This window comes from Dromiciops gliroides, chromosome 1, assembly GCF_019393635.1.
Source record: "Dromiciops gliroides isolate mDroGli1 chromosome 1, mDroGli1.pri, whole genome shotgun sequence".
Lineage (NCBI taxonomy): Eukaryota > Metazoa > Chordata > Mammalia > Microbiotheria > Microbiotheriidae > Dromiciops > Dromiciops gliroides.
The window spans coordinates 25,853,888-25,876,160 of NC_057861.1; the positions used below are offsets into that span (position 1 = coordinate 25,853,888).

Here is a 22,273-nt window from a genome sequence, read left to right on the forward strand (position 1 = left end):
CCTCTCCTGGGAAGGGGGTAGCAGGGGCCCGTGTGGCCCCTTCTGGCCTGACTGATGGCGGTCGCCATGGCCCTGTGACCCTCCGGGTCTCAGGAAGCAGGGAGCTGGGTCCGAGCGTCCCCTCTGTGTCCTCTCTCCCCCAAAGGCGGCCGCTACATTGAGGTGTTCAGGGAGAAGGGGGCCCGTGTGACCCCAAAGCACCGGGACAGCAAGAAGGCGTGGCAGGGCCGAGAGCTCAAGGAGGACGAGGAAGAGGAGGACCTAGCCGACTCTGGGCGGCTCTTTGTGAGGAATCTGCCCTACACCAGCACTGAAGAGGACCTGGAGAAGATATTTGCCAAATACGGTAAGGGCATTTCTCAAGGTTGTGCCACCAGCTACTTCTGGTTGGAGGATAAGTTCGGGTCAAGAGGTCTGTCTGTGCTTGGATTTGTTGCCAGAAGGCTCAGGGTTAGCACTGGACTCTATTGCTTATTAACTGTGTTACCTTGGGCAAGTCATTTCTCTATTCAGCTTCCCAATTTCCTCATATCTAAACTGAAGGAAAAGCATTTTCTCTTACGAGAAATGTACTTCATAAAACTTGAATCACTGCCTCATCGGGAGGGATCCTTCTGTTATTTTCAGGGACTCAGTTTGTCCATCTGAAAGATGGAGTCACTTGCACAGCCTTCCTGCCTCGTGAGAACACAGCTTTTATAATCCTGTGGAAATGAGAGCTCGTCGATGCTTCCATCTTTTGGGGAGTGGGAGGGGGGTTGGAGAACAGGCTGGGGAGCCACAGAGGGCTGAGGCCTGGGGCTTCCTTCCATCACTCCCAAGTCTCATGTTCCCCTGGTTCACTTGGAGATGCAGGATCTGTGAGTCTGCCAGCCAGGGCCAGGCGCAGGAAGCGCCCTCCTGGTGGTGGGGGATGAAAGCCTGGGGATGGGTACTTGGAAGCCCAGGGTTCCTGAGCTCACAGGATCCCCCCTCAAAGCCTTCCGATCCAACCCCTGCATTTTCCCAATGAGGACACAGGCCGGGAGCGAGGAGTCCCCTCCCCCACTCCCCCAGGGGGCCAACGGCGGAGTGGAGATTAGTCCCAGCCAGCCCTTTCCCTCAGGCCCCCCCCTCCTCTCCTGCTTCACTCTGGGCCTTGGGGCAGGCTGCCTTCCCCGCCTGGTCTGATCCCCTCCTCTACTGATTGGGAGCATTGCGGGGGATTTCCTGTGTTGAGGTGTTTGGGGAGCCCCGTTAGGTCACGTCTGTTCATCTCAGAGTCACAGTTTTGAGCTCCATGTAGGAGGCCTAGCAAGGAGTGTCTAAAGGAGTGAGTCTGTAATTAGAAGACACTTAAGAGCCTTCTGTGTGCCAGGCATTGTGCCAAGGGCTGGGGGTTACACAGAAGAGGCAGAAGAGCATCCCTGCCCAACTGGGCAAGCAAGCTGCCGATGGACAGACTAACGACAAGCACCAGAGGGAAGGGGTCAGCAGGAGAGGGGTCAGGAAGGCTCCTGCAGGTGCTGGGCTTGTAGCTGGGACTCGAAAGAAGCCAGGAGTCCAGGAGGCAGAGAGGACGAGGGAGGGCATCCTCGGTAGGAGGCACGGCCGGGGCAAGCGCCCGGAGTCTGTCAATGGAGCGTCCCGTGCAGGGAACAGCAGGATGAGGAAGTCCTTGAGTTCACAGTGAGTGAAACAGTTGAAGGAACAGGACGAGGGAGGACCTCGCAGGGGACGAGCCGCGTCCTCGGTTGTTGGAGGGCCGTTCAGGGAGGGTTGGATTTATTCTCCTTCGCCTCTAGACTCTGGCTTCTTAAACCGGGGGTCGCGATGTCTCTGGTGAAGGGGCTGCGGGTGGAAGAAGTGTAAGAAGCCCTGGGCCAGAGGTTGGGACGAGGACCAGTGGAGGGAAATGGTAGGGAAGCCTGTGTAGGCTGGATAGAAGGGAAGTCTTCCCAGTGGGGACGGCCATCCCAGGGTGCAGTGAGGCCGCCAGGGGCAGAGGTAGGTGGCCACGCAGCAGTGCGGCTGGGGCCGACTTACCTGTCCCGAGGTGTCTATCGGTGCCCTGGCTTTGTGAAGCTTGGAAGTGCTGACGCAGCACCAGGAAAGGGCCCTGCCCTGCCCCAGGACTAGCAGAGGCTCCTTAATGGGCCATCACTGGGAATGGGGAACAGAGACTAGGCCTCACACCCAGGGCTTTCCCACAGCGATCCTGGCTAGTGTGTGGGACAAGGACCATTATCCCCATGTCAAACATGAAGCTGAGGTTCAAATTATTGCCCAGAGTCACGGGGTTGGAGGCAGGATTCGTACTCGGGTCTCTGGACTCCTGAGTGCACAAGTCTTTTCATGAATCTCTGCTGCTTTTGGGGTGTACACCAACCATAGGAGCTAATGTCCTGGAAGATAATAACTGTCCTCCCAGGGCCCGTCCCCTGGTCTGAAAGGAACACTGTGCCAGATGTGGTCAGAGACTTTGTGCTGGGCTGGGTAAACCGAGGCAGAGCCGGCATCCCATTTCCAGTGTCCTTGTAAGTCAGCAGATAGCCTTGTGAGGGGCCTCGCCCTCAGCCGCCGCCTCTGAACGTGGACGCAGTGACTGCCCTCCAACATCTTACGGCTTCTCTTTCCCAGGTCCCCTGAACGAAGTCCATTACCCCATAGATGGTCTGACCAAGAAGCCCAAGGGCTTTGCTTTCATCACGTACATGTTCCCCGAGCACGCCGTGCAGGCCTACGCGGAGGTGGATGGACAGGTCTTCCAGGTGAGCCTCTGCCTGGACTGGGCCCACATGCCCCGGGCTGCTTGGGGCTGTGGCCTCTCCCTCCCCGGTGATCAGTTAGGTGCTGGGTGTTAGCTCTGCCGCCTCGGTAGCCCTAGAGCTGCCCCTCAGCTCTTCTCTCCTCTCAGCCTCCACTCTCCTTCAAGCCCTGACCAGCTCCTTCTGACTTCCAGCATGGTCTCCCTGCCTCCAGCCCCTCCCCTCTCCAACCCATCCATAGAATCGCCAAACTGGTCCTCCTGCCACAGGCCAGACCACCACCTCCCCAGCTCGGGAATCTTCTGGGGCGCCCTCCTACCTCTGGGATAACATACTGAGTCCTCGCTGTGCCATCGAAAGCCCTGCATGGTCTGCCTCTGCTTTTCCAGACTTAGTCCCTCCGGTGCCCCTCTTCTCCACTGCCGTCAGACTGGGCAGCCCACTCCCCAGGGAGGACATCCTGTCTTCCTGCTCTGTGTCTTTTCTAGAGGCTCCCCCGTGTCTGGACTTCCTGTCCTCCCTCCTCCCCTGCACCCTTACAAGCCCATAGTTTCCTCCTCCAGCAGACCCCGTCCTCCTCGATGTCCATACTCCCCTGCCCAAGAGTTCCCTCCAGCGACTTCTGCGTGAGCCCATTCCGTAAGGGCTCCTCAAAGTGCAGTCCAGGCTTCCCTCGGGGGCCCCTGGATCCTTTCGGGGTCAAAACTACCCTGATGGTAATACTCTAGACGTTCTCATTCCTAATATGGTAAATATCAAAAACTATAATCCACATAAACAAAAGCTTGGGGGGGGACAGTGGAGGTCTTTAATCATTTTCAAGAGAGCCGAAAGGTTGGGCAGCTAGGTGGATAAAGCACCGGCCCTGGATCAGGGCTTGACACTTACTAGCTGTGTGACCCTGGGCAAGTCACTTAACCCTCATTGCCCCACCAAAAAATAAAAAGAGAGAGAGAGAGAGAGAGAGAGAGAGAGAGAGGAAACAAAGAGTCCTGAGCCCCCACGTCAGAGAGGCACTACCTTAGCAGAAGGCAGGTAACCCCAAGGGCAGTGACGTCTGGTTTACGGCTTGCTCCCCTCAGCATTTAGTTCAGTGATCCGGCCACAGGGCGCGTGTGTGCTGGACTCAATTGGATCAAAGCTTTTGTCAAGCCCTTGCAGTTAATGTAGTGATCCTGCATATCGAGGCAGCTTGGGGGTAATGGAGGGAGGGGTGACTTGTGTTAGAAGCCCCCCCCCCCACCCTGAATCTTGTCAGTGGTGGGACTGTGGCCAAGTCACTTTTACTCCTGGAGTCTGTTCCCTCATTCCCTCCCACCCAATGAGGTTATTGTGCAGCTTGAGCAAGATCATTTCTGTCATTCAAGGTCTTTGCAAGGGTCAAGGGCCGTCTAAACGTCAGGGCTGCTATTGGGAGCCCGTGACGTAAGGATGCACCCCGGGAAGGCCCCTGGAGCCCACTGGACTAAGAGGTTGAGATGATGGGTGCTCAGAGCTCTTGTCAAGTGGACTGTCTTCCCCCGCTAGGGCCGGATGCTCCACGTGTTACCCTCCACCATTAAGAAGGAGACCAGCGAAAGCCCAGATGCAGCATCATCTTCCTACAAGAAGAAGAAGGCATTGAAGGACAAAGCCACTAGTTCCAGGTGCTTGTCTTTCCTCTCTGGTTTCTTTCTGAGGGCCTGGCAGTGTGAGGCCTCATGATACAGAGTGCCAGGATTAGAGCCAGGATGACCTGGGTTCAAATCCTGCACCTTGGCATATCCCAACTACTCTCCTATGGACAAACCACTGACCTCCCTGAACATCACTCTCCTTGGTCAGATGGGCATGATAGCAGCTGCTGGATCTCCCTCCCAGCGTTGTTGTGAGGCTCAAATGAGAGTGTTTGCAAAGCACTTTGTCCGCCCTAAAGAATGTCAGCCATGAGTGAGAGAGAGAGAGAGAGAGAGAGAGAGAGTGTGTGTGTGTGTGTGTGTGCGCGCACGCACACGTGCATGTTCGCTCAGTCTCCCAAATAAAGTGTCCCAGGGAGAAGGGCTCGGGAGCCATGTTCACCTAGACATGCGTGATAGAACTTGGAGGCTAGAGCGCTGGTCTTGAGTTTGAATCCACTTTCCAGAACTTTCTAGCTGCATGACCCCAAAAAAGTAACTCAGCCTCCTGCCTCAGTTCCCTCTTCTGTCACGTGGGAATAATTGTGAGGAGCCAATGAGGTGACACATGTAAAGCTCTTTGCAAGCCTTCAAGCACTGCATATGTGTTGGTAGTTATTATTATTGTTATTATCATTTTCTGAGTTCGGATTACCCAGGTTTGAATCTCCGCTGTTCCTCAGTCCCTGTGTGACCTTCAGCAAATACTCACTGCTCTGGGCCTTGCTTTCCTCATTTGGAGCACGAGGGCATTGTCCCAGTTGATCTCTGAACCTGTGATCTATGTCAGCAGGGAGGGAAAAGTTAGATGTGGGGGTTAAGAGACATTCTTGAGTCCAACTCTAAGACGATTCCTCTTCTCCCCCTCTGGGGAAGGGCGGTCAGAGGAAGCTGTGTCACACTCGGGCCTGATGAGAAAGCATGAGGGCCCTGCTGTGTTGGCCAGACTGTGAGTGTTCCAGCCCCTTTCCATGCCCCGCCTGAGTTCACCCCATCTGTCCAGCATCCCAGGGAAGCGCTGGACAAGCCCACGTGGCCTCTCTGAGCCTCCGCTCCGTCTTCCGTAAGATGAGGGCCTCAGAAGTCCGTCCCTAACAGCTTTGTCCTTCTGTAATAGTGGATTCTTTGTCCCTGTTCCCACCCCTCCTCAAGCTGCCCATTGCAGAAAAGCAACAAGGAAACTTTTGAGAACATGGAGTCAGCTCTCTGTTACCCAAAACACAGCCACGGATCATGCCACCAAGCCCGAATTCTCATCTGGGCTGGACATTATGATGTAGTTGATCTTCGTGATGTTGTCTGGTTCAGGGTGGTGATGCTGAAAGTAGAGATGGTGGGGGAAGAGGCCCAGGAGGGCATTAGTGGTAGGGGCAAGCCAGCCTGATGTATGAAAAGTCTACCAAGTGAACAACCCCCTGAGGGGGAACTTGAGCTAAATGTGATGGGAGATGCCCAGAGCATCTGGCTGATCAGCATTTCTGAGCAGAGACCTTAACATCTGAGCCATCCCTTCACCGCCCCCTCCCCATCCCTCTGTCACTTTGTCAGCCTGTGGCCATGTTTACCTCCTGGAATCCCAAATCCAGAGCCTCGGGTCGTCTGGTGCAGCCACGTCAATTTGCTGACAAAGAAATTTGTCACGTGGCTAATACGCGGCAGAGCCAGGTTGCAAACACTGGACCCGGGACTTCCAGGTTCAGCCCTTTTCTCTCTGTATTGCTTGACATCCCTGGGTTTCAATCCTCACACCTGTAAAATGGAGAGTTTCAGGCACATGGCATCAGGGATCCTTCTCCTCTGCTTCTCTGGCTTCTGTAAGGAGTGGAGGGTGTGGATCTGATTGGGTCCAGCCTGCGCCGGGATCCTGAAGAGGAGCTCCCTGCACCAATGAAGATCAGCCACTTTCCTGTGACTCATAGTCTTAGAGAGTAGCTTGGAGGGGCTGAAAAGATCCAGGGCTGGAAGGCATCTCAGATACCCAGATCACTCTATGGATGAGGAAACCGAGCTGCGGGGAGACTTAGGCAATATGGGATCATGTATTTAGAACTGCAAGAGACATTCAAGACATTCTATAGATGAGAAAGCCGAGGCTGAGAGGGTTAGTCATGGTGACATAGGGAGTGATTATCTGAGGCAGGATTGGAGCTCTCGCTTTCCTGACTGAGAGGTGGGATTTAAGTCTTGTGGTTCTTTACACTGTACCAGGTACTGGGAAGTTAAGTGGTTTTTCCATGGTTACTCGGTTTTTTCAGAAGCAGGACTTGAACTCAGGTCTTCCTGACTTCAAACGCAGACATCTCTCCAGTATTCCACACTCCCTCTTCTCTTAACTCTGAGTTAATTCAGATAAACATCAGCTAGACGTTGCCTTCACCTGGACTCTAGGCCAACTAAGCAGAATCTGGACTGTGTCTATGAGTCACAGATTTTAAATCATAATTCTTGGAATGAACTGAAATGCTACTCAGAGCATGCTGGAGGAAGTGTTGCTAGTGTTCCTGGCAGGTGGTCTGTCCCTCATTTAGTCTTCATAGTTTCTTACCCAAAAAGAGTTCTTGGTTCAAAGAGCAGTGCTTGTATCCCTCTGGTAGTTTTGTGGGTTTTTTGTTTGTTTTTTGTTTTGCGGGCAGTGAGGGTTAAGTGACTTGCCCAGGGTCACACAGCTAGGAAGTGTCAAGTGAGTTTTGTGTTCTTAATGCCTAATTTCCTTTTCACCTTTAAATCTCCTCAGCTCTCACAACTGGAATACACTGTTTATGGGGACGAACGCTGTGGCCGATGCTGTCGCACAGAAGTACAATGCCACAAAAAGCCAAGTGTTTGATCACGTGAGTGAGAAACTTGCTGGATGAGCACCAGGGCCATGAGCAAAACTCTGGGGAAGGGAATGGGCATAGGGCCATTCTGGGGTAGAGATACCAGTCAAGGTCACAACTTGGGCCATTGAAACAATTCTACCCATATGAGCGGATTGCCCGGACTTAGGCTCTATTTAAACTCCACTCTCCGGGGGCCTGAGATGCTCAGACTATTATTACCTTCTTCATTTGCCGTCCTTGAAGGCCCTGCTTGGCCTATGAAGACTGAAATTGAGACCTTCTTTCTTTTGGCCAGTTTCTGGCCAGTCAATCGAGAAGCATTTACTAATCACCATCTCCTTGCCAGACCTTTGGCTAGTTACTGGTTTTTTTGCAGGGCAGTGGGGGTTAAGTGACTTGCCCAGGGTCACACAGCTAGTAAGTGTCAAGTGTCTGAGGCTGGATTTGAACTCAGGTCCTCCTGAATCCAAGGCCAGTGCTTTATCCATTGCGCCACCTAGCTGCCCCCAGCTAGTTACCGTTTACAAGGTAGAAGAGGGCTCACTTAAAGGGCTTTAACCTTTAAGTGGCCTTCGGGGTGGTGGGAATGATAACCAGCCCCACTTTTCTAGCATTTTGAGTTTTGTAAAGCACTTTCCTCCTGAGAGCCCGGGGCAAATATTGCCATCTTCACTTCATAGAGGAGAAAATAAATGATAAGCCCCTTGAGGGCAGGAGCTCTTTCTTTATTGCCCCTGGTCATGCAGCTGGTGAGGCCGGGAGGAGAGAGTCAAAACCGGGGCTCCCTGATCCCATAGTCAGCACTCTCTCCCCTGCAGCATCAATCAAGTGTTTATTGAGCACCTGCTGTGAGCCAGGCACTGTGCTGAGTGCTGGGGTGCAAAAAGAGGCAAAAGTCCCTGCCCTGGAGGAGCTTACAGTCTAATGGAGGAGTCCAGCTGGCTCATTGTGGGCTGGAGACTCTGCCCAGGATTTAGGGTGAAGGGAATCGCCTCCCATCAACGGGGATTTTTCTGGTCTTTTTACCCTAGCTCTCTGGTGGTCATTCAGCTATGCCTTCTGCTTCCCTCAGACCATCAGAGCCAAGAGGAATAATCACAGTCATGTTGTTCACCCCCCTCGATTTAAATACACTTTAATGCTTTTTAAAAGTAGCTTCTGTGTCTGTATCACACTTATATCCCTCATCCAATGAGAGAGAGAGGGAGGGAGGGAGGGAGAGAGAGAGAGAGAGAGAGAGAGAGAGAGAGAGAGAGAGAGAGAAAGAAAGAGAGAGAGAAGGAAAAGCAGTTCAGCCATCAAGCTTGTCTGATGGTAGAGACAGTATTCTAAATCCATAGGCCCCCACCTCTGCATTGAGATGAGGCAGCTCTTCTCTGGGGCCAAACTCAGTCACGATCATTACACAGCTCAACCCCCTGCAGCCCAGAGACTGGTTTTGCTGGGGCCACACAGGAGTGGCAGTGGGAATATTTGAACCCAGATCCCCGGCCTCAAATAAACCAATTTTTTCCACTAAACCAGCCGAGGTTTTTGCAGGCATTGCCTTTCTCTGTTTTCCTTCCATTTTAGGAAGAAAGAGGTTTAAATCTCATGAAGTGGCCTATGTGCTTTGTTTGGAGAACTGGCTATTCCCTTCTCTGGAGAACTAGCCGTTGTCTTTTCTGGTTTCCTTTGGGGAAAGAGAAATCTAGATGCCACTGAGAGCGTTTGCCTCAGTTTACACCCTTTACACCTCTTCACTCTCTGAGGAAGGGAAATTAGGTTCATAGTTTAGTTCAGTTCCCATAGGGCACCGTCCCAGTTCCAAGTCCAGAAATCCTCCTTGGGCTGGGGTTCCAGGCATTCTGGCATCTCAGGACTTCCATGCCAGGCTGGTTGGCTGCATCGCCCTGCCCGCAGCCCTGATTTCAAGGTCACCATGGCTTGAACTCTTGATCCTATGAACTGAGAACAAACAGAACAGAAACAAATACCACCAGACCTATTTCTCCAAGATGGGGTAAAAGAGAAGTAAAAGGGGGAAGGATTTTCCTTCTCTTCTCACTGGTTCAATTCATGGCATCCACACTGGGAAGAAAGTAGCTGAAAGAATGCAAAGCTGAAAACTTTTTTTTTTTTTAAACAAAGGCAGTCTGGGGCAGCTGGGTGGCACAGTGGGTAAAGCACCAGCCCTGGACTCAGGAGGACCTGAGTTCAAACCTGGCCTCAGACACTTGACACTTACTAGCTGTGTGACCCTGGGCAAGTCCCTTAACCCTCGTTGCCCCACAAAAACAAAAACAAAAACAAAGGCAGTCAATCGAGAAGGCCCCCAATTATATGGAAATGAACTGGGCTCCATGTTAGCCCAACTGGGCATGTTCAGAAGACCAGCTTGAGTTACTTCTTTCATAATGCCTTTGGATTTAGATTAATACTGATATGGGGATGGGCCAGGCAAGGTTTTTGCCAGCCTGTTGAGGGCTGGAGGTTTGGGACTTCTGCTTTGTGACCATGAATGCTGTCTTCCCCCTCTCCACAGGAGATCAAAGGCAGCGTGGCTGTGCGGGTGGCGCTGGGGGAGACCGAGCTGGTCCAGGAGGTGCGTCGGTTCCTCATTGAGAATGGTGTGAGGCTGGACTCCTTCAGCCAGGTAAGCTGGCATCTGGTGCGCGTGGGGCACCAGACAGCAGCAGGGGCCGTGCCCCCCTGCACAAGGCCACCTGCCATCCTCATACTGATAGAGAAAACCATACATTAGTGCTTCTGGGCTTTTATTGTATTTTTATTTGTTTTGTTAAATATTCTCCAGTTACATTTTAATCTGGTTCAGGCCACCCTCGGGGGTGTTGTGGGCCATGTGTTCGACACCTGTTCTAAGTGACCTCCCTTGGTGGTTAGCATCAGAGAATCAAGGGATCGATGTGAGGATCTGACCTTTTGACAATAACCCATGTCTAAATATGAGCTTGAAATCCTAAGCTGTGACTTTTTGCATCCGAGCAGGCCCCTGGCCAGAACAGCACCGGGCTGCCGTGCCTAGGAAGTCTTAGCCACGCCACCTCAAAGGTTACAGATGCCCAGGAAACATTCCTTCTGGGTCTCTTGTTCATAAACTTGTCTAAAACTCTCTGGATTTGAGTTCTAGTTTGAGAATTTTGTCACCACCTGGTGGTAGCAAATTATAAATGTCAACCACCCACCTTGATGAGGGAAGTAACGCGCCTTGTGCACAAGCCCGCCTGCCACAGGGCCTCTCATCGAAAGCCGGAGTTGCTCGGTTATACGAAGCTCCCTTTATATGGATGATCTCTAGATTCAGTTGCTATGGAAGGACTGGGGGACCATGACGAAGTTATAGAATGTCAGAGCTGACTTAGAACAGGGAATGTCAGGGCACCGTGTCTTGTCCAGGGTTGCTCGGGCTGCGCCGGAGTGGCAGAACAGGGAGGAGCAGCCAGCCTCCCTCATCCCTGGGATCTTTCCCCCACCTGCTGCCTCCTTTCAGGCTTGCTCCGGAGTCTTTCCAGATCGTCATTCTTCCTTTCTGATCATTATTTTCTCAGACTCCAAGTGAACTAGGGTTCTTAATTGTCCGAGAGACCTTGTCACGGGGCCATCCAGGGCTTTGGTCGCTGAGCACAGTTCTAGTTCTAGGCTGAGGCCACAGGGGCCTTCGGTTCTGCTCCTAGCACAGAGGAAGCACCTGCCCTTTTCACTGTCCTTCTCACAGGCCGCTGCGGAGAGAAGCAAGTCTGTGATTTTGGTGAAGAATCTTCCCATGGGCACGAGGGCCTCCGAGCTGCAGGAGATCTTCAGCCGCTATGGCAGCCTGGGCCGTGTGCTGCTGCCTGAGGGAGGCATCACGGCCATCGTGGAGTACCTGGAGCCTCTGGAAGCCCGGAGAGGCTTCACCAGCCTGGCCTATTCCAAGGTACAGCATGGCAGGCCCCAGGGTTGGGCCTCAGCAGGGAGCCTGGAGCAGGGCACTGCTTCCCAGAGCACCAGGACTGCTGGGGCCTCAGCAGATCCTCCTTGTGGCTCTCAGCCTGCGTGACCTTGGGCGAGTAGCCGCTTCCCCTCTCTGGCCTCTGTGTCCTTGTGTGGAAAAGGAACGGCTTGTACTAGATGGTCCCTCAAGGCTCTTCCAGCTCCAGGGGGAGGCTCACACTAACATGGTGCTTTAAGGGGGCAGAGCCCAGTATGGGCGGCATCATCTCACTGGATCTCCCAGGGAGCTACATGCTGCTCTTACCCCCATTTTACAGCCCTGGATCACAGAGTTAGTGCATGTTGGAGGAAGGATTTGAACCCACGTCCGCCCCCCTGACCTGTGTATGACACTGCTCAGCATGTATGTTGCAGCATGCATGATGGTGTGTGTATCATACAAGTGCCAAACAGAAGGATAACCGGTCCCCTCAGCTGCTTCAAGAGTTACAGGCTTTTCACGAGACTCATCTTACTGCTTAATGAGGGGCATCTCCTGAAAGAGCTGGCTCTTGACAGGAGAAGGTTCTCCCTTCTGCTCTCCCCCTGCTGGGATGAGGCTCTGTCCTTTACTTGACTGGTGCCTTAGCACAGTGCCCAGCACACAGTAGGTGCTTCATGCTTGTTGATTGATGGGTGGCCTTGTTCCTCCTTCCCAGTGCCTCTGTGTCTGTTTCCTTGCAGTTCCATGATGTCCCCTTGTATCTGGAATGGGCACCGATGGGCATCTTCTCCAGTCAGCCTCCTGAGAAGAAAGAACAAGCGGATAAAGAGGCTGCCCAGACCACAGCTGGTAAGGATGGGAGTCTGAGGTTGGGAGGCTGGCTGGGGCTCGGGGAGGTCTCAAGATTCAGTCTTGGGGTAAAGATCTCTGTCCCTTGTTCAGCATCTGTCTTCTCTCTGTGCTTGGGGCAAGAAGAGAGAAAGCCATCCTGGTGAGGGGCAGCAGTTCCTCCCCTGCTCCCCTGCTCTGTGATCTCATCCACATGCATGTTCTCTTTGAGATGGGGGGGAAGAAGAGGCATCAGAGCACAGCCCGCATGTGCCTGCCTGTCCCCGGGGGACCCTGGGCCCTGCCCTCCCTGAGCTCTCCCCAGGATTTCCTCCCAGTGTGCAGGGGCTGCCTCCCAGAGCTCCCAGTGGGGCAGGAGCTGCCCCCCAGTCAGTTGATCCTGCCCCTGCCTCCTGAGCAACTGCCTCTTGGCCCATTCTTGGCTGACATCCTTCATTCTCCTCACATTTCCCTGCTCATGGTCTGGTGCAGCCCCCTCTGTCTCAGCACAGGGGCTTTATTTCGTGTCTCCATATACAGCTGATTTGCTTGTGGGTGTGGCAAACTTGAGGAATTCCCAGTTTTCCAGGATCCTAGCCCCTCTCCGACATGCTCCCTGCGAGCCATTCTTCCATCCGCTCTTTGTCTGGCTGGTCACTTGCTGTAGGCCAGACCCTTCATCCCCTCCCAGCCAGGTTTCTGGCAGTTTCTCAGCCCTTCTCGAGGCTGGCTTTGGGGGAAGAGACGTGTCACCCATTTCTGGGCCTATCAGAGTTTGCTCCCTCCTGCTTAGATCCCTCAGGAGCTGGGAGGTCTTCGGGTTCTGCCAGCTGAGCACAAAGGGGCCCTGGTCCTCCTGAGCTCACAGGGCTTGGAGTGCCAACCCAGCAATGCCTGCTCGAGCGTCCTAGAGATCCATTGAACAGAAAAGGAAACTGAGGTCCAGAGAGGTGAGAGCCAGGATTCAAACCCGAGCTCTCCTCCAGATCAGATCCTGTCCCTTTCCTTCTCTCCTCTTCCCTCTGCTCCTCTCATTCCCTGTGCAGACATGGGGAGAGGAGGAAATCCCAGGACTTGCTCTCCAGCACAGTGGAGGGGACCCTTGGGAAGCCTCCAAGCATTAGGGAAATACCAGCTTTTGTTATGTGGTGCCTTTGATGCCTCCCATGGGCTTTGTGTGCAGAAGTCAGAGATAAGAATTTCCACCTTCCTATCGCCCCATGACAAATGTAAGCACCCAAAGGTGACTCGATTTCCCCCAGATTGCTCCAGGAACAGTTCTCAGGGGTCCTAGCCCCGGGCTGGTGGTCTGCCTGAGTTCCACTGCCTCTCACCAGGATCTCCTGTTTTGGATCATTAGCCTTTGATCTCCTTAGTGGAGGGAAGGCGACAGCAAAGGACTGCCCTAGTGTTCGGATTATTCAGAGACACTACACGAGTCTCTTCGGTGTTCAAGGGGCCGGGAGTTCTTAGCTGGCTTTCCCTCCTGGGGCCAGCCGCAGATTTGAATACCATCTGTTCCCATCAGACTCCTTCCTGTGTTAGGGGGGCTCCCTGGTGTCCCCCACAGGCTTGGCTCCAAAGCTCAGCTGCCTGCCTGCCTTCCTCGGGCTCTCAGTGGCTGGGCCAGAGCCGTCTTGGAAATCCAGTTTGGACCGGCTTCCCCCTGCCCCGGGGAGGATTGCTCCTTGGCATCAAGGCTTTTCCGATCCCCCGGAAGGCTAGCTGGTCCATCGGGCAGCCTTCTTTCATTGGGATCAGGCTGGATCAAACTGGCCTCCCAGGTCCTTTCTGCCTCCGACATTCTTCAGTTGCTTCAGGGCCTTGAGGGTGACCGGGCTCACTTTCTTCAGCCTCAGTATCTTTTTGGTGTTACTAACCCAACTGCGTTAGATCCCCGTGACCAAGAATACTCCTAACCTGAGCTAGAAGGCACCAGGACCCCAGGATAGGCCTAGGACACAAGTGACGAAAACTTAAGGATTAAACTTCAGCCTGTGGAGTTTAGGAGTGTTTTGTGGCTTAGCTGACCTCAGAACCGGTAAGACCTGGGTTCAAATCCTGTCTCTGATTCACAGTGATTCTTTGACAATGGGCAAATAATCTAACCATTCAGTGTCCTTAGACCATTAAGACCCACTTAGACTGTTAAGTTGCTGAGAAGGTGCCAGCCTGCTGTGGTAGAGGAAAATGGGTCCTGGCCCGTGAAGCTGCACTGGGCAGTGGCCAGAATGCTGGCCTGGCTCCAGAGCGCTGATTTTGGAGTCAGGAGGCCTGAGCTCAGATGCCAAACTCTGTCACTTCTTACCTTATGACCTTGGGGAGGTCACTTAACTTCTCTCCACCTGTTTGCTTTTCTGTAAAATGAAGGGGCCGGTCTCGGTGATCTTTGTGATCCCTTCCATATCCAGGACTCTGATTCTTTGATTCCGCTCTAACACTGAATGACCCTAAGCAAATCAGCGGTCCTCCAGTCCCCTGGGCTTATTTACTAAGTCACTGACAGGCCACAGCTTGCTTAGGTTTAGGGAGCCCTCCATGTTAATGACACCCAGACCCTTCCAGAAACTATAAGTCCAAGGTATCATGCTAGGCACTGGCTACCATAGGCCTACCCAGAGGTTGAAAGCAGGCTTGGCCCATAATGTGTGAGAGGCGGGAAGGCAGCTAGGTGGCGCAGTGGATAGAGCACTGGCCCTGAATTCCGGAGTCCCTGAGTTCAAATCCAGCCTCAGACACTTGATACCTACTAGCTGTGTGACCCTGGGCAAGGCACTTAACCCTCATTGTCCTATCAAAAAAAAAAAAAAAAAGAATGTGTGAAGGGACATTTGATTCCATCCTTCTTTAAGGGGATGTCAGAGTCAGAGCTGGCTGGCCCTAGGATCTGGGTGGCAGTAGCTTCAGGCTTAGAACATGAGAACTTAGAACCCTCTTCCTCTCAGGACAGAAGGTAGGACTCAGGACTTAGAGGGTCCAGTGAAGAATTTAGATGAGGTTCTCACCCCTGTTATAACACCCAGAAATAATAACAGATCAGTGTTGAAAAGACAGAAGGAGAGGCAGGACAAATATGTCCTTTGTTCTAGTTGTGCTCCGTGGTGTGTGCGCCTGTGTGTACACATGTGTGTATCTGTGCATGTGTGTGTGCACATGTATGTGTATGCACGTGTGTGTTTTCCATTCCCTAAGCCTCATTGAGGGGCTGAGTGCGAGCTAGCCGAGTAGCAGTTATATGAACAATGGAATGGAAGGCAGCAGGGATGGGGGTGGGTGGGTGAGACCAGCTGATCTTGTGGATTGCGGGTCACAGAGCGGTGTGTGTCTGTGTTAATTTCAAGGCCCAGTGCGTCCCTTGTGCGGGTGAATTCCCACAGCTCAGATCTCAAGGACACGGCCTTTCTTCTACATATATAGTCTTCTCCCCCTCGTCCCTTCCACGTCTGCCCTTCCTCTCCTACCCCAGGGCTTTTTATTATCTCCTCTGGTGGACTCGAGGGTTCCGACATACTGATTCCACAAGGAAGGGCGAAGGCCAAGGAAGTCTCATCTCCATCCCCATGCCCCTGATTTTCCCAGAAGCCGAAAGGAGTGTATTTTACTGGTGGGTGGTGGGCGTATGCAGGATTTTTTTTTTTTAATTATTTTTTTTTCCCTCCCTTGAAAAGCACTGCTGTTCTGTGCATCAGTCCCCGGGGGAGGGGAGCAGCTTGTTTTATCTCCCCATAACCGAGACCCTCACCTTCAGATAAAGGGCTCAGAGTTGGGGGAGGTCGTGGAAAGCTGCTTGCAACTGATAACAGTCTATTCTGTCAGCCCTGGGCACAGAGCGCCGGGGAGGCGGCAGTAAATTCCTCAGTCTGATTACAATACCACCCCATGTGGCTGTGCGTGACCGCATTTCATTGTGCTAACTACAGATGGAGGCATATTTTCTAGGGTCTCCCAAACCTCCCCCTCCCCTGCCTTACACACACACACACACACACACACACACACACACACACACACACACACACACACACACACACACACACACACTTTTTTTTTTCTCTCTCTCTCTCTCTTAAATCTTTCTCCTGCCTGGTTTCCTTTTTCTGGTGCATGATGAATTTACTGGCAAAATATTTGCTGCTTGAGAACTTAAAAAAAAAAAAATTTCCCTTCTACCTTACCCAAGGTGATTGCCCCTCCTCCCTATCCCACCTCCTTTGGCCAGGAACAGACTGCTTTGAAAAGAGTCTTCCTCTGCATTCTTGTGCTTGCTCAGTCTCCATCATTCTCCAGTTCCAGATGGGCTAGCCTGGGCTTCTGACCTCCTGGGTCTGAGGCTTCTTGGATGGAGGTTAGATCCTTAGGCAGGATCCATATCATACTTCTGTCTGACCCACCTAAGTAGTTCCTAGGTTGGGCATCTCCAACTTTGGCTCTTTCCATTGTGTCTTCCCCATTCTTGGCACAGGAGGCAATAGGGTGTAGCAGAAAAAAGTGCTGAATTTGGAGACCCAGGACCTGGGTTCAAATCCCAGCCCTTCCACTTGCTGAGGCCCATCTTTGGGCCTCGTGGTTCTCTTCTTTTCTGAAATGGCAGGGTTGGGCCACATGGCCTCTGAGTCTATGACCCATTGAGAAGGTGGCACTTGATGACTTTCAAAGCCTTTTGTAGATCTAAGGGGTGTGTGTGTGTGTGTGTGTGTGTGTGTGTGTGTGTGTGTGTGTGTGTGTGTGTGTGTGTGTGTGTGTGTGTGTTCATGTTCCTGTGGCTCATAAGCCCAAGTCTTCATTCCCTATTCCTTATTCCCAAGGAGGCCATGATGTCTTTGGCGTGCGCCACCCACCACCATGATGCTTGGATCTTAGGCAGTTAGAGCAGCGGTGGAATTCTGGGGCTCGGCAATTGATGAGACTTAGGACCCTGGATCTAGAACCAGGGCAGACCCTAGAGGTCATCTAGGCTAAGCTTCTTTTGGAGATAAGAAAAGTGAAGAGACTTGCTCAAGGTCTCACCCCTATTAGGGGGTAAAGACAGGATTTGAACCCAGGTCCTTTGATACTTCCCACTGCCCCACACTGCCTCTGCATCCTTCCAAAGCAGCTTCCCTCCAGTGCTTCTTTTCCATGAGTTCCATTCCTTCCATTCCTTCCTGTTGCTTTTTCTCTTCTCTCCATGTAAGGAACCAGACTTGGGAATGGCTGAAAGCTTCTCATTGCTGGTAAGTCAAGTCTTTTCTGCTCCCTTTGGTGAATTTGGGTGGACATTTTAACAGAAGCACGTCAACCTATCACAGAGTTCTATAGCGCTGTTAGGCATCTTCCAGACCATTCAGTCAGACATTCCCGGAATTGGAGGGGCCTTGGGTGGCTAACTGGCCCAACGCCCTGTCCAAGCCCTGTCAGAATCCCTGAAAGAACGGTGGCCTTCCGGCTTCCACTCAAGACCCCCAGCGTTAGGGAGCTCACTTCTTCAGTCCCTCGATGGATTCATTGCTTCGGCATTGGGGGCATTCCTTCCCCTGACCCGGATCACCCACAGGCCTTTATTTTCTGGTCGAGGGAACGCCCTGCTGCAGGCCACACAGGTGATCTGGAATCTCTCTTCTGACTCCAAGTCTTGTGCCTGAGACTTGGCTTTGCCGCAGGGCAGAGAGGAGCGTGGATGCCTGGCCATGCTGGGAACAAGCTGGATTTCTGATTTGTGTTAATTGTATTCTGGAGGCTTATGTCGCCTCTGTCTTAAAGCACAAATGTCCCACCGAGACCCATGCTCAGAAGCAGTGCTCCTGGAGGGGGGCGGTGCCTCCCCGGAGCACCTGACTTGGGAGTGTTAGGCAGTTGGATGAAATGAGGACAGGACAAGAATTTCTAGCCAGTTTCTTATTGGGTTTGCTGTTGGTAGCCCTTGTTCTTATACTTCTAGAGGTCATGGGATGCCTCCAGACTTGTTCATCTGCTTCATAGGCTCTTAGATCTAGCCTGGAAGCCATCTATCTGGGCCAAACCTTCCATTTTACAGATAGAGAAACTGAGGCTCAGCAGGAAGATAACTAGCTCAGTGTCACATACACATCGTCGGAGGCAGGATTCAAACTCTCATGCATTGTCTTCTTCCTCAGTCCCAGTACTCATGGCTCGGTGGAGGTGCATCTTGCTCCTCCAAGTCCCAGCCCCACCAGGTAGGAGGGTGAGATCCTTCTCCTCTTTCACCCTGTGATTTCTCTAACTTGACATCTCTCTTTGAGCCCTGGCGGGCCTGACGTGCTGATGCAAATGAGCCCCCAGAGATTACGATCCTGGCCATCAGGGGCTGCTCCTCTCCTGCAGAGCCACAGCTGGTGCGAAGGGTGTGGAAGGGACTCTGGACTCACCAAGGCTTGGCCTGTCGGACGCTTCCCCTGTGCCTGGACTCTAGCAGGGCCTCTTAAGCTGCCCCGGCAGCAGACTGCATGGCATCCCATCACAGTCATCTCCAGTCTGGCCTCTGGGGAATGGCCGTCTTTGCCCCTGCAGCCCAGGAAAGATGGTTCCTGAGGTGTAGAAGGCTCCCGCCTCAGGGGAAAGTGACACCTCTGGTTCCATCCTAAATCCTTACAGGATTTCAGACGGTGCGATGCAGAGACTGCAGAGGAGGCCCCGGAGTCAGGAAGGCTTGAGGGTCCTGTCAGTCCCACTTCAAACCTGTAATAATTGGCTATTATGTACCAGGCATGAGAGGAACAGAGACAGAAATGAAACCGTTCCTACCCTAAAAGAGCCACAGGTCAACCTTCACTCCCGAGAGTTAAGAGCAGGGGACAGAGATGAAGACTGGGCCTGGGCTATCCCTGGGGTAGGGGACTTCCTGGGGCAGAAACGCCCTTTAGCAGTGCCGCTTGGCACCTTCTTTGTAATGCCCTCGTCCAGAGCATCGGGAGGCTTGTCATTAAATGACTTGCCCAGGGTCACATAGTCAGGATGGATTAGGGCTGAGACTTGAACCCAGCCCGTGCCAGCTCGGAGACTCCTCCTCTGCCACCATACCAGAGTGAGTCCTAGCATGAGAGAATTGTTGTTCAGTCGCTCGTGACTCTTCGTGATCCCTCGGACCATGCTGTCCACCCGTGTTTTCTTGGCAAAGATCCCGGCAGGGGGGTTGGGGGCGGGCGGGCCTTTCCTTCTCCCAAACAAGAGAATGCACAAGGAAATTCATTGGAGGGAAAGCCAGGAGGACGAGGCAGTGCCTCGTGTTGAAGACAATGTCAGCTGCACCCTGAAGAAAAATGGCTGTTGGAGGAGGCAGAAGCGAGGAGGGCACACAGTCTAGGCACAGGGGGAGTGATCTGTAGAAAGACACAGGTGACACAGGGGCAGAGGCTGCACCAAGCCGGAGAGGGCAGACTGGGGAGGGAGCAGGAAGGGGCCATGCCCACTTGTTCGATGGATATCTCACCACTGGACCCAGATGGCTCTGGAGGAGAGAGTGAGGTTGATGACAGCCCTCCCCCCCTCCCTTAAATCCAATTCAGTGCAAGTCATGACATGACCCTGATATCATGGTCCTCTTCAAGATCCAGGATGCATCGTAGTGGGGAGACTCAACCATGGAGGCAGGGAAACCAGTTAGGAGGGAGTCACCATAGACCGCAGGAGAGTTGATGAGGGCCCAAGTCAGGGACCCACAATTCTTTGGTTCCTAATCCTGACCACGTAAGGCCTTGTGTGACCTTGCGTCACGTCCTCTCCGGCCTCGGTGCCCCTTCCTCCCCTCGTGGCCACCAGCCTGGCACCTTGAAACACCCCCAGAAAACCCGAGCTGTTCCTCTCGGGTCTGCCCTCCTTTCTGCCCCTCCACTGCTTTGAGTAACTAACTGTTGTTTTAAGATCCTCTGAACAGTAATGGATTCTCTCTCCTCTTTCCTGCCTTTGGATTCCTCCTACAAATGGCTTTGGCCCTTGTGGGGCTTGTGGGGGAGGGGGTCGGGGAGAGGCGCTTTTAGGGGGGAAATGCAAATGTTCTCTTTCTTCCCTCCTGCGTATCTCTGTGCGTGTGCGCATGTGCGTGTTCACCTTTGAGGCAGAGAGATGGAAGGCAGCGGCGTGTTCGGCTGATATTAAAGAGACAGCATTATCACTGTTGCTGTTTCCATTAAAGGATGAAAGGGCCACTTCATGACTAAGCCCTTGAAGATTAATTAGGACTTGAATGTATTAGATTTGTTTTTGAAAGGGTTGATGGGGGCTGGGGGGGGGTGCTCTGCGATTGACTTGAACCCGCCAAGAAGCCCCCTTCACTCCGGCAAAGGTTTGAAATGTCATTCACAAAGGTGTGTGCAGGAGGCAGGACAGCTTCTCCATCAGCATTGCTCGGTGTTCCCCAAGGTTTTGAGTGGGACAGCCGTGGCAAGGGCGCTGGCAGCCATCCTTCCCCTTGACCGTGTGGGCCTGGCCCCGCTGGCTCCCACCGAGCTGTGGCCGGTTCGCCTCTCCAGGCGAGGAAACACACCAGTCTGCCCAGAGCACAGCTGACTTGGTCACTGCTCCCAACTGTGCTTTGGGGAGTTCCCAGGACCTCTGCCTCTGCAGGCATAGCCCAGGTGGATCAGGAGCTGAGCCCCCTTGGGAAGGTCCATGGTAAAGGGCAAAGGGAGAGGTTCACTTAGCACAGGGGAAGCAGACGTCAGGACCGCCTGGTTTCTCCTCCTGTTAAGCTAGTCCCTCTGACCCTTTGTTCTTTCATTATTTATGTTGGATACCCAGAGATCAGTGACTCCAGTTCTTGTCCTATCTCTGCCACTAACTCTTTGGGGACCAGTAATCTCCAGTGGTTCCTTGTTCCCAGCAGTGTCAAAGTGCAGGATCCTTTGGTCTTCAAAGTCCTTCATTGTGCGGGGGGGGGGGGGGGGGCCCCGCCCCCTCCCCCTCCCCGCAGTATGTCCTCTTGAGGCCGGGACCCTGGCTCTGGCTCTTCCTCAGAGGAGACTCTTCATCTCTTGGCTCTGGGCCTGTGCCTGGATTGCTCTCCCTCTTCATCCTGGCTCCCTTCAAGTCCCACCTTCTGCAGGAAGTCTTCCCCAGTTCCCCTTCATCTCAGTGGCCTCCCTCATTGTTTTTTTTTTCTTTTTTCTTTTTTTTTTTTCGGGGCAATTGGGGTTAAGTGACTTGCCCAGGGTCACACAGCTAGTAAGTGTTAAGTGTCTGAGGTCAGATTTGAACTCGGGTCCTCCTGAATCCAGGGCCAGTGTTCTATCCACTGTGCCACCTAGCTGCCCCCTCCCTCATTGTTCATCTCCTCTGGACACAGTTGTTTTCACATTCTCTTCCCTGTTAGACCATGAGCTCCTTGAGAGCAGGGACTGCTTTCTTGGTCTTTCTTTGCATACCCAGCACTTACTATTTCCTCAGCTCTGTCCCTTCCTTTCCATTGCATCATCATTGGCAGTGCAGGGTGTTGGGGCCCACCATGGCCTTCTCTGTCGCCTCTGGGTTGGCGGCAGCTTCCATTCCTCACAGAATCTGGCGCTTCTGCCTTTTGGAACATCCTCAGGGGGATATACGTGTTGAAAAGGTGGGACGACGTGTGGACGTAAGTGGACAGGTCAGGGATAATTATGTCCTGGAGCTCGTAAGGCAGAGAAGACAGGTTGAGATGCATTCAGCCCAGAGACCAGGGAAAACATGAGGAAACCCTCTGTCTGGGGTGATTTGAGAGAAAGAAGTCCCAAGTCTTGGAGGAGGTTCCGGGGGAAGGATTGAGTGAATGTGTGGGAGACTGTCCTCTCCATCACAGGCTCACTGAGCTGTCCTATCTGGCAAGCATCTCTTGTGCTTGAGTTAAAAGAAAGAATTAGCAGAGGCCGATGGACCACTGGCCTCATCTCCAGCCCACAAGGTCCTTTGACCCTTCACCCATGGGAAATGTTTTGTCCCGTGATCTCTGTCCTGAACTTTCAGAGTCCTTATCAGGGACATGAGTGGAATGGGACATCGATTTGGTCAGAGGCTGTGCTGATTTTCCAGTTTTGTTCTGGGTCAGTGGTTCTGGAAAGTGTATGGCTTTGAGTCTTTTCTGGACTGGTTTAGTGGCTGGCTTCCTTTCCCCCCCCCCCTTGATTCATTCCACCTCTGGCACCCGATGGTTCTGTGACCATGAAAAACAAAGGCTTGGACTAGATGCCCTCTGGGTCCCTTCCGCACCTGACCCTTTGTCCCATGTCCTCAGAATCAGCACATCCGATTTTCCCCCAAGCCCTCAATCACTCACCAAGTGTTTAATATTAAATGCCTACTATGTACCAGCACTGGTCCCTGTCTCCAATAGCTTACAGTCTG

At 52.9% G+C, this 22,273-nt stretch overlaps 1 protein-coding gene across 3 annotated transcripts in view; it reads left to right on the plus strand.

The window, feature by feature from the left end:
* Positions 1-22,273, plus strand: part of RBM19 (RNA binding motif protein 19) — a 172,159-nt gene that overhangs the window by 14,231 nt on the left and 135,655 nt on the right. For all 3 annotated transcript variants that reach the window (XM_043979827.1, XM_043979828.1, XM_043979829.1), the window contains 7 exons: positions 146-346; positions 2,620-2,750; positions 4,275-4,393; positions 7,137-7,233; positions 9,749-9,859; positions 10,940-11,140; positions 11,881-11,989. In XM_043979827.1, coding sequence (XP_043835762.1) covers positions 146-346; positions 2,620-2,750; positions 4,275-4,393; positions 7,137-7,233; positions 9,749-9,859; positions 10,940-11,140; positions 11,881-11,989 — 969 coding nt within the window. The remainder of the gene's footprint in view (positions 1-145; positions 347-2,619; positions 2,751-4,274; positions 4,394-7,136; positions 7,234-9,748; positions 9,860-10,939; positions 11,141-11,880; positions 11,990-22,273) is intronic.